This window comes from Camelina sativa, chromosome 20 (assembly GCF_000633955.1).
Source record: "Camelina sativa cultivar DH55 chromosome 20, Cs, whole genome shotgun sequence".
In the NCBI taxonomy this organism is placed as follows: Eukaryota; Viridiplantae; Streptophyta; class Magnoliopsida; order Brassicales; family Brassicaceae; genus Camelina; species Camelina sativa.
The window spans coordinates 7,946,335-7,958,971 of NC_025704.1; the positions used below are offsets into that span (position 1 = coordinate 7,946,335).

Here is a 12,637-nt window from a genome sequence, read left to right on the forward strand (position 1 = left end):
TCTCTTTCAAGCTTTAGTGGCACTTATTCTCCTCAAGTCTGTCAAGGACCTTGTATGTTTTCGCCATTTTTGAGGTGTAAGTTGATTGGTAACCTTCCCTCGAAAATGCTTATCCATTCTCTATGTTCTAAATTGTTTTACGAAACCGATGCTAAGCTCTTTGTATCGGTCTTCCATATGAACAAAGAGACATGGAGATTGTTTGCAAAGATATACTTAGCGAAACTCTTTGTACCTGTATATGCGTCCTATGCTTCTTGTTTCTGCCTTCTGTATATGCGTCCTATGCTTCTTGTTTCTGCCTTCTTTGTTGATGTATGAAATCGACAATATTCTGGTCCTTTTATTTAACGTAGATTTCAAGAAGAGTTTACAAAAAAAGACAATTAAAGAGCTAAATGCAGTTAATATGAAAATAATAGCTCTTCTCTTTTTAATTGTCCAAAAAGTGGATTTCCAGCTCTGACAATGACATCTCGTATATATAGTGGGTCATTAACCTAGGGCTTGTTCTGTCTCTTTATAAAATGACGATTTTGCTCCTGCGGTCAGATGGGCCAGATCCATGACTTCAGACCCTAAAATTCTTAAGAATATTCTATTTGGGCCTCTTAGAATGTTTGGGGCGAAGGCCATATCCAACAATGATCCCCCCTAGTCCGATGAGCGATGGCTTGCTTGAGCTCGTCGGGTCCAATTTTTGCGTCTCTAGGTCCGTCTTGCAAAATGAACAGAAGATTTTAAGAGCTTGAAGGCCTTCTGGAAAATTCCGGGATGAATAGTGCGTTGCGAACATTTTCTTAGATGTGGTCGATTTTAAACAGGAGAGGGTTCTATACATAGCGGTGTTCGTCGATCGGATCCCGTGGCTCCATGGTCGCATGTGAAGATGGTTGAAGGTTCGGAGGTCTCGTCGTGATGATGGTCATTGCGCGATGGCTTGTTGATTTGGAGACTTGTGAAACATTGAAGGCTTTGGCGCGATGGAGAGGTGGCGCGTAGAGTCCAAAGGCGTGCTGGTCTTGGTGCCTTGTATCGTTTGTCTGTTCTCAACGGATCCTTGGGTTTGTTGAGCTTGTAACGAGTATTAGCGTAGAGCGGCTTGATACGAAGCATGGAGCGACTTGATACGAGGCGTCAAACTTGATACGAAGCGGGAAGCGACTTGATACAGGGCGTGAAGTAACTTGATACGAGGCGTGGAGCGACTTGATAAGAGGCGCACAACTGCTTGATACGAGGCGCACAACTGCTTCATACGAGGCACACAACTGCTTGATACGAGGTGTGGAGTGGCTTCGTACGTATTGGCGCGTCGAATCACTTGATGGCGTGCTGGCCTTAGGGCTATGGTCTGAGAGGCGCGCATGTCTTGGAGTGACGATGCGTGTGCGCATTGATGTTAAGACGTTGTCTGTCCAAATCACGGGGGCGCGCTAGTCGTGGCGAGGAGATCGTAGAGGCACGTTCGACACGGTGGCGTGTAAGAGCCTGGAGGTTAGCACTAGTCGTGGAAGTCCATTTGTGATTGCGCATAGAAGTGAAGTCAAGTCGTGAAGATGATCTCCGTAGTTGTGCCTAGACACGAAGCCATGGTGTGAAGATGATCTCGAGCCCTTCCCGGAGTTTGCTACTGGAGGTGCCGACAAGACTGCTCAAGAGTTATGTGTCTTCGTATTGCTTTCCTCTTTTTTTTAATTGCGAACATGGTTCCTTTATGAACTTGGTCATTCGTACTTTTTTTTGTGCAAATATCTATTATTGCCGATTTTTTTTTTTTCTTCATTATGATGAAGTTGCTTTGAATTTTTTTTTTTGTCGTTGCTGGGCATATTTTGCGGTGCAGGACGTCTCCTGGCTTATCTTGGATATGTTATTCCTTGTAACGCTGAGAGTAGACAAGACGGACTTGTCGTACTAGTTAGGTGCGTTCAGTCGTGACCGGCTTACCCTGTAGGTGCTGCAAGAGTTGCGAGAGTATGCGAGTCGGGGTCTTCAGCTTATTCACTCCGCTCCCTGCTAGCTTTTGCGAGTCTGGGCTCAGCTTATAAGTCCTTACCGAAGTAAGAACGTGGATTATTTCACCACTGCACCCATGCGGAGCGCTTGCGAGTATGGACTCGGCTTTTAATCTTTACAAAAGTAAAGTTTGTGGATTATTTCACCTGGCCAGGGCGACGATGTGCAAGCTAATCGTTAGCAAGGCAGTATTGCCCGAAAACTCATTGGGTGCGGCTTTTGCATCCGGCTTATCCCGTGAGTACTTAGAGCTCGATATTGTCGAGCNTTTTTTTTTTTTTTTTTTTTTTTGTTGAGAGGTTCTCGTTGCCTCAAATATGGCAAGTATTGCTCCTTGATGTGTGTTCATGAATGTGCAGTGGTTTTCCGTCGGTGCTGTCTGGTGAGTGCACGTACGATGTCGGATGGATGGAGGCGCGCTTGCTAGGGAGGAGACGGGTTGCTTGAGAATTTGCCGTGGCATGCTCGACTTTGCGGAAATGGTGTGCTCATCTCGCTTGGGTGGTGAGCTCGTTTCGCGCAGGCGGGAAGTTCGTATCGCGCAGGTGGCGTGATGTTATCTAGTGAATCGTACGGAGTTAATGTGTTGGAGTGGTTCGTATCTGAAGTACGGCGAGCTTGAGACTCTCGTTGGCGAGGTGGATTTGGAGTGGAATGGGAGCGTGAGCCCTATTACTATGTGGTGCGTGGTCGTCCCTGAGGTATGCGACTCGTAGAGATCTCGCGGACGCTTGGCATGGTGGCAGAGTCGAGATTTGGCAAGGCAACGCGCATAAATTGGAACAAGGCGGAGAGCAAGTGGTTGTGAGTTCGGCGCATACACGAGATGGCTTGCCGATCCAGGTTGGGAGGCGTGCTCGATGTGCTCGTGCGTCGAGCTTATTGATCGCGTCTCGTAAGTTTAGCGTCTAGGTTCCTTGGCCGAGGTCGAGGCTTGGAGAGATCGAGATTTTCAGTGGTGAAGTGGCAAAACGATGATGCTGACGTCGTGCGTTGGTGTGTTCAACGTCGTAGCAGGGTCGAGATGGTAAGCTTGAATTGACGAGCTCGAATGTGTGTTTCTCGAGGTCTTGTCGAAGGTGGCGAGGTGGTTATGTTGGTGCCGTAGCGGACAATGATTTATGTGGCGAGATCAAGACTTTGCGTACGAGACTTATGGCGAGATCAGGGGTTCGCGTACGAGACTATGGCGTGCCTGACTTGGCAAGATCGAGGTCGTGCTTCAGAAATTGGTGTGTTTGCAAGCCCAAGGCTTAGCGAGATTGATGTTGCGAGTTTGAAACCGGCGAGCTCAGGCCTAGCGAGATCGATATTGCCGGTTCAGGATCGACGAGCTCCGTGTTGCGGATTCGAAAGCGTCAAGCTCGAGGGTTGCCGAACTACAGAGTGGCGAGCTTGAATCTTGTATACGGATTTGCTGCGTTTGTTGTTGCGAGATTGCAAGGCCGTGTCGCGTTAGCGCGCTCAATACTTATGCATACGAGACCTTGGCGAGCTCAACACTTTTGCGTATGGAATCATTGGCGAGCTCAACACTTCTCCGTATGGAATCATTGGCGAGCTCAACATTTCTCCATATGATATTATTGGCGAGCTCAACACTTCTGCATATGGAATCATTGGCGAGCTCAACACTTCTCCTTATGGAATCATTGGGGAGCTCAACACTTCTCTGTATCGAATCATTGGCGAGCTCAACACTTCTCCGTATGGAATCATTGGCGAGCTTAGCACTTCTCCGTATGGAATCATTGGCGAGCTCAACACTTCTGCGTATGTAATCATTGGCGAGCTCAACACTTCTCCGTATGGAATCATTGGCGAGCTCAACACTTCTCCGTATGGAATCATTGGCGAGCTCAACACTTCTCCGCATGGAATCCTTGACGAGCTCAACACTTTTCCATATGGAATCATTGGCGAGCTCAACACTTCTCCGTATGGGATCATTGGCGAGCTGAACTCTTCTCTGTATGGGATCATTGGCGAGATGGTGTGACTTGCGTCATTCGCGGACAGGCCGATTGGCGGCAAGATCGAGAAGTTAGCGAGCTGCGAGGTGACCTGCTTGAGAGTTCGCGAGATGCTGTCAGGTGTTGCATTTGATACTTGTCGTGTTTGAGGGCTGATGAGATCAAGATCGTGGCTTGATCGATGGTCACACGTTCGGATGCTTGACGGGGTTGAGTATCGCGCGTAGTGTCCATAGCTTCGCGGTTGTTCGGAGTGTCGCCAGCAACTACACGATCAGGAGGGATAACGCCATTGGCTACGCCATTTGTCTAAGCGACGCGCGTAGCGCCTACGGCTTCGCGGTCGGTTGGATTGACGCCAGTGGTTATACGAACAAGGGACATAGCGGCTACGGCTACGCCATTGGTTTAAGCGACACGCGTAGCGCCTACGGCTGCGCGGTCAGTGAGTGTTACGTTCTCGACCGCAGCTGCTTCGGTCATGTTGACGCCTTGGGGTTGGTTTGTCGTAGCACGTGTGCGCTCCCATATCGTTGGCCTAGGAAACGTGACGCGAGCCATGGTAGACCGTTGGAGATGTCGATGCCTTCATCGCTGGAGAGATCGGTGTGAGACATGCTTCTTGGTTTTCCGAAAACGCCTTTGTCTTCAAATTCTATTCATCAAAGAAAATATTCCGTTCAGCCCCACGGTGGGCGCCAAATTGTTGATGTATGAAATCGACAATATTAATAATACGGATCTTAGTGGGAATAAATCCGATCTGGTCATTTTATTTAACGTAGAATTCAAGAAGAGTTTATAGAAAATGACAATTAAAGAGCTAAGCGCAGTTAATACGAAAATAATAGCTATTTTCTCTCTAATTGCCCAAAAAGTGGATCCCCAGCTCTGACAATGACATCTGGTTTATATGGTGGGTCACTGACCTAGGGCTTCTTCTGTTTCCTTATAAAATGATGATTTTGCCCCTGCGGCCAGATGGGCCAGATCCACGACTTCATGCCTTAAAATTCTTAAGAATATTCTGTTTGGGCCTCCTAGAATGTTTGGGGCAAAGGCCATATCCAACATTCTTGATGCATAACTCATGTCAGATATATGTTCATTGTTTGTGATCGATCATCTTTAGTAAAGGTATGTGATTGTCTAAACTTCAGCATGAATCTCATGGAATGGTTTTTTTGCCCCCTGATAAAGCAAACTTGTCGTATGTTCATTTCTGGATTTGAAGATTCTCATAAGATGTTTAGATGGCTTACATAAGATAAAATGAATCTAGAAACATCTGTCACATCTTTTGTGTTTCTTATTTTAGTGGATGTCCTGAGAATATAGGTCCCTAGTTTCAATGGTTGATTTTAATAATCCAAAGGTTGAATGAAACCAGTGCTTTAGCTTCTCCAGAATCTTATACTCTTCTGATTTGATGTGTGCATCATATGCATATTCCTACACATGTGTGATTCTAAATTGGGGTTGGCAATTGTGCTCTAGCAACTTGGTTGAAGCTGATAAGTTGATTCTGGACAAATTTGAGATTCTTACTTAATCTCCATTTTTTCGAATAAAGTAAAGGTGATGATTATATAGATAACAGAGAGAGAGGGATAAGTGTTATTTTATTTGTTTCTTTATTGGTGAAATCAGCTAGTGAGTGATTGGATTGTTTCGACTTAGTTTCTCAAGTTGAGAGAGCGTGAGATAGAAAATACATGAAAGAGACGCATGATTGCGTGTGTGGTTCCTATGTTCCTACTACGGTTTCACGATCAATAATAATCGCGTTTTCGCTATTCTATAGGTATTAATTGGGCTTTTGACATTTATTTGTATGTTTGTTTGTTTTATAAGTTAGTGTGGGTTGTTTTCATGGTCTCAATCCAAGAAATATGAGGGTTGTTTTTGTAACCATTCAACAACAATTACGTGACAATAAGCACTTTTATTATCTCGAGCTTGGACTATATATATCCATGATCCATCCAGCCTTACACAATTACAACCTCTTTTAATAACACATCCCTAGTTAGATCAAATATATATGAATTAGTAATCTGTACTTTCTGTTTTAAAAAAAATAATAATAAACGGATGTTTATATATGTATGTTATACTCGTAATATAGTATCAATATTAATTATGTTTTTGAAATTGTGTATAAATTACGAAATAAAATTTGAGATATATACCTTTCGAAAAGCCGATGAGCTTTTGGCTTTCTGCTATATATATCGAATCCATCAAATTGATAGAGAGGAATATGAGCTTTATTTGACTGCATCGATCACTTCTAATCCCTCACGCCTCAAGGTAGCTTAATGTAAGCTTTTTTTTCACTTTCTAATTTTTAAATACTACTTTCTCAAAAAGGTCTACACAGTCATTCTCATAATATTTGACCTGTACCGTAGTCGACTTAGAGAAGGTAAATCGAAGACTTAGCTACGTTTTATCTGACATGGAAGTCTTCGTTTTAACCAACTCTTTTCATTTTTAGTTTCATTCTTAACCTAAAAGTACATGCGTAAGGTGAAACAAATGGATATTATTACGACTGCTTGCTTACGTTTTATCCAAAACACTGCATAATTCATTGTTTATATACGTAACTTTTCTCAAGTAAAAGTAAAAGTAAAAGTTTTTTTTTCCATGTAATCGCTGAGTTTAACTTTTTCTTTATATGTTTATGAATATAATGTTCTACAACGTTGACGCACCATCCTACTAACTAATCGAATTACTAAGCTTTAGGTTTCTAAATATTATTTTGCGTATATGCATATAGCAATGTAACGTGCAAATCGTTTTGTAGGTTGGTCTTTTTTCAAGATGTTAGGTTTGACTCATACACAAGAAGATAATATATACTGTCCGGTAATTATCATCAGAAACAGGTCACACTGATGCATATAGGAGTTATTATAGATGTATAGATACAAAGTTTAACTTGGTTCTTCTGTATGTGACGTGTATAAATGCATTTTGTGGTGTTGGTTTCTGAAATTTTGGAGAAACTCAAGTACTTATGCAAATTTTGTCCTTTAATAATTTTTAGTGAATGTCAATTTGAGCATTATAAAGAAAATAAGTCTTTGATTTTTTTGTTTGCTGTTAGGTTTGGGTTTGCGTAAAAGTAAAAATAATCATATCATATATTTAAACGCAAACACAAACGTTAAAAACAAACAAACAGTCAGAATTAAAATGTCAGTGGTTTTATTATTATTGTACTAGGCAGCAGATTTCTAAAAAAATAGTTTCCAAAGCTTCTGTTGAGATCGAGAGATCCGTAAAAGTATTAGTATATGTTGTGGTATTTGACTCGAATAAGTTATGCAATCGAAAATATGAGTTATTAGAGATAATTTTTGTGAGTAAAATAAGAATAAATGCAGTATTGAAACAAAGATCATGTCCTAAAAACTAAAAGCCTTAAGATTAAGATGATATAAGTGTTTGGTTAGCGGAAGATCAACTGTAGCATTGTTGTCTCCTTCGGATTAGTTGGAAACTTCTTCCGTACGAATCTTTCATCTGTTTTCTATAAAATATTGTTAATTATAAGAAACTTTTGATAGATTACAATTATTTTCTTAAGAAATGTTTAAATTTGATAAACTATCCAACTCAAAACATATATAAACTAGCGCGTTATGATAAATTAGTACGTATTATTAGAAAACTTTATAATCTAAAGATTTGTACTAGCTAGTGATCAATCGATTGTCTCGTTGTATCGATAAAATTAAAATCCGATGATCTGATAATTTTATGTGGATGGTGTTTTATGGATCAATTAACGTCAACGTCGAAGCAAATGAGAATGACAATATATATGGACGAATTAAACGTCAACGTAGAAGCATCTAAAAAAGGCGATTAAAAATTAAGTGTTAAATAAGAATTAGTTTAGTCGTTAGAAGAGTTAGGGTTTTCGCGGGTCCCATGGGGTTTATGTTTGCGTGACTTGATGTGCTTAAAACTAAATTTACACCAATAATCAACCACCAATATCGAGACGTTTTTTCTTTATTTTTCTTTTCATAATTTTATACTTGATATAGCAATGTTCATATATCTGTATTTATACTATTTAATTTGCAGTATACGTACATTTATATCTATTTTCTTCGTCAATATTTACTAGCTAAACCTCTAATTTCAATTTGTTTGCATTGTCCTTTTTTGTCTAACTAAATTCGTGTTTAAAATTTATAGAGATCCTCGGAATATCGTCAATAACTTATAATATTATTAACGCATGTGCCACATGAGGAAAAACATAAACTAAGAAATTTAATTTTGATTAGTTTAAGTATTAAGCTTCCATTCGATGGAATGTAAAAGTGTAAATTACATTGAAGTTTTATATAAAGCGTTGTTCTCAACTTCTCATGGAAACACTAGCTAGCTCTCTGCATGGCTCGTGTAGAATAAGAAACATGGCTAAGAAAAGAAAGAAGATCGAAGGTGAGATGTGTTATTGATATGTTCATCTTTGCCAACTGTTTTATTGATCAGAACACGATATATTCAATGATTAAAAATTTGACTTCAACAATAATAGCTTTTTTTTTTTGTTTATATATACGTTAAGTTGTGGATACGTGGCATGGTGTGGATCGTTTATTGTTGACCAATGACCAGTAATGCATACTGTTGTGGACACTTTCTTCCAAAATCTTGTTACGTATAATCTATAGTTTATTTATCAGATACTATATGTACGTATATACACAATACAATAATTTAACGTCTGACAAAACAAGTTTAACGTATCCACGTGGAAAATCAGAATATATTTTTCTTTTGTCGACGAAGCGGAAAACCTAATTTAATTTTTATATGTTGGATCCATGTACGTATATTTTGCAGTGTTCAAGAAAGCGCTAGGCGGTATCTGGGCGGTGATCCAGTGCCTAGCGCCTAAAACGCTTAGTCGGAGTCTAGACGGTTTTAGGCGGTTTAGGCGTTTACAACATAAAACATTAAATATATAAAATTATACAAAAATACATGTTATAAAAAAAAATATATATAAATTATAAACAAAAGTAAAAAAAAATACATTTACTTAAGTTATATTAACAACATATAAATGTTTATAATTACGTATATAGATATAAAACATAATAATTTAAATATATGTAATTTAAAAATCAAAAATAAATATTAAAATATAATTTATGTAATTTTAAGCGGTTTAGGCGGTCATCTAGGCGTCTGCTGAGCGCCTAGCGCTTAGACGGCGCCTAGGCGGCCGCCTAGACCGCTTTCTTGAACACTGATATTAATATTTTGGAAGGAAGATGACAAACTTAGATATATAATTGAAATAAATAATTAAACGGGAGAATCATTGATAATGCAACATGTTGTCATGATCCTATATAAAACTTTATACTTGGGAAAAAAACCTTGATACCACCCTCCATTGTTTACCATGTAAACATTTACAAAAAAAAAAATTGCTTCATTTTTTTAAACTAGTTAAATATCAAATCATAAAGTTTTTGCATCTACATATATCTAGGATAGAAAAAAAAAACAAAAATGTGTTTCTTCAGTGTGGCTAGAAAAAAATTCCTAGACCAAAACACTAATTTCGCAGTTTGTAGAATATATATATTTTGGCCATTAAGTATGCAATGACAGTCTTTGGTGAAATTTGATATTTGGCGTAAATCCAAATGGCTAATTCACGTGGGAAAAAGATATGCATATAAATTGATCAAGACAATGGTAAAATATTGAAATTTCATAAATTATCTTTCACAAAAACATGCATGCATAGTTTTCTAGACCTACAGTATTTAATTTTTAAAGGCTTTAATTTGATATGGATTATTATGTACACTTATAAAAAGCTTTGATATACATATCCATAATACTTAATTTTCTTTTGTACATTAAAATTTTTTAAAGGCTGTATCTACAAACTTCCTTTTGTCAACATATGGATTAGTTGCAGCAACTTTTGTGTACCTACATTGCTTCACAAACTTGATCATCTTCTTCTCTTCCTTTCTTTTTCTTCTTCTTACAAAAATGTTTTTGATAACACTTTCCACAAGGGCATTTTCGTTATTTATCAGGTCATCAAAGTCAAAAGCTAAACTATGATCTTCTCCCTCCGACAAGATACAAGACACGAAAGCCCTATTTAATGCAAAGATCACACATACACACTTAGCCTCATTCACTAAGATCCTTATTATTTTGATCATCGCCTTGCTTCATCAAAATTTCTCTCCCTTCTAATTGCTCTTCAACAGGTTCGACGATACATATACTGATATACATACATACATGCATGCAAACATATACGTATCTTTCTGCTCATACACGTTTAACAAGTACAAGTTCATATGAATTCAGTTACGGTGTTTGCTTAATTTATATACTGTTATCTCTTAGCTAGATTGATGTAATTCTATACTTATGCTTAATTATTTATTCAAGATTAATTCTCAGGAAATTAAATAACATATATATTTTGTGTTATAGTAATTATAATGGGGCGATCACCATGTTGCGATGAGAATGGGTTAAAGAAAGGGCCATGGACACAAGAGGAGGATGAGAAACTGATAGTTCACATTCAAAAACATGGCCATGGAAGCTGGAGAGCTCTTCCGAAGCAAGCTGGTTTAAACCGATGCGGGAAGAGTTGTAGATTGAGATGGACTAACTACTTGAGACCTGACATTAAGAGAGGAAATTTCACTGAAGAGGAAGAACAAACTATTATCAACCTCCATTCCCTTCTTGGAAACAAGTAATGAATCACTTTATTTTACAAGTCCTTAATTACTTTGATTGAAAATTAAACCATTTGTTAATTCTTCTAGTCAAATCTTTAATTATATCTCACAGGTGGTTTAAATAGTTAGTGTGAAACGAGCTAGGAGCCTAGGACTAATTAAGTTTATAACCAGAATCAAGAGTAGGATCTGATATATGAAATATATAATGAACATATATATTAGTATTATATGGCTTATGGATGAAAGAGTATAATTGACATATGTATATACCTACTACACTGGTTTTCTCTAGGTGCATACGTCTGTAGCCATTTTTTCAATCTTGAAAACTAAGTCTTGTTATGACTAAAACAAATCAATATTAGGTATTAGTCTTAAACTAATCCACTAGCTAGGATAATATCAGTTTGATTATTTTTTTTTAAAAAGTTTTGTATGTGTTTCTGAAAGGTGGTCGTCGATAGCTGGTAATCTTCCTGGGAGAACGGACAATGAAATAAAAAACTATTGGAACACACATTTGAGAAAGAAACTTCTCCAAATGGGGATTGATCCGGTGACCCATAGGCCAAGAACCGACCATCTAAATGTCCTAGCTGCTCTCCCGCAGCTTCTCGCGGCCGCAAATTTGAACAGCCTCTTGAATCTCAATCAAAATGTGCAGTTGGACGCAACAACTCTTGCTAAAGCTCAGTTGATACACAACATGATTCAAGTCCTTAGTACCAATAACAACACCAATCATCCTTCTTTTTCTTCATCAACCATGCAAACCAATAACAACGATCTCTTTGGCCATTCTTCTTACTTGGAGAACCAAAATATATTTGGTCAGTCTCAAACCTTCTCTCACATTCTTGAGAACAATCATGATAACCCTTTGGATTCTTTAGCTTCCGGCCCCATACAACCGGATTTTCAAGATGATCATAATTCACTCCCACTGTTGGTTCCTGCTTCTCCTGATGAAGAATCTAAACAAACTCAAATGATGGTCAAGAACAAAGACATCGCGGAGTACCATCATCCTGATCATACTACAAACCCTTCATCATCAAATTCGACGTTCACACAAGATCATCATCAGCCATGGTGTGACGTTATTGATGATGGAGCAAGTGATTCTTATTGGAAAGAGATTATAGAGTAAGTCCTCTTACAGTATTCACCCACATACATATCTTGTTTCGTGATCACATGAACGTTTTCAGTGAATGGACGCTTCGGGGCTAGTCTAATGTTTTAATTCTCCATTTTGCAGGCAGACGTGTTCGGAACCATGGCCATTTCCTGAATAGACAAGACTGGAAAATAATTAAAGAGAGAATACTTTGATAATTTTATTTGTTGTTAACTAATCTTCCTTACATTCTGTTTTTTAGGACCATGTGTGGGTAAACCGTGATCTTGTACAAACTTAATTACTGTACCTTACCGTATTAGATACAAATGATTCGTGTTTGTAATTACTTTAATACTTCTAAATTATATATTTTGATGAAAAATACAAAACGTTGATTTTTTTTTTTTCTCTCATCCATTTGGATTTCTTAATTAAAAGGTAAATAAACATACTACATCGACACGTAAACGCATACGCAAATACAAGTAAAACAAACAAGCTTGTGATGTCTTCTATTAGTTGTATTTTTTAGTCAACCAAGTAAAACCAAAACAGATTCTTGAGTCTCCCAAGCCGAATAAACAAATAAATCTGATTACTTTTGGATAAGAAATATATAGTAGTACTTTTGTTTGTTTTACCAAATATAATTGAAGTTAAAAGATTTAGTTGGCGATGGGTAAGAAGAAGTGAACTACAAAATATCTCTCGAAAGTGACACAACCTTGTTTTCGTTTTGACTTTGGTAGGAG

General features: G+C 38.2%; 1 protein-coding gene across 1 annotated transcript; it reads left to right on the plus strand.

The window, feature by feature from the left end:
- LOC104769965 (transcription factor MYB39-like) lies at positions 10,184-12,285 on the plus strand. Its single transcript, XM_010494301.1, has 4 exons — positions 10,184-10,270; positions 10,503-10,773; positions 11,213-11,908; positions 12,024-12,285. The coding sequence occupies exons 2-4, from the start codon at positions 10,511-10,513 to the stop codon at positions 12,058-12,060; spliced, it is 996 nt and encodes a 331-aa protein (XP_010492603.1). The 5' UTR covers positions 10,184-10,270; positions 10,503-10,510; the 3' UTR covers positions 12,061-12,285.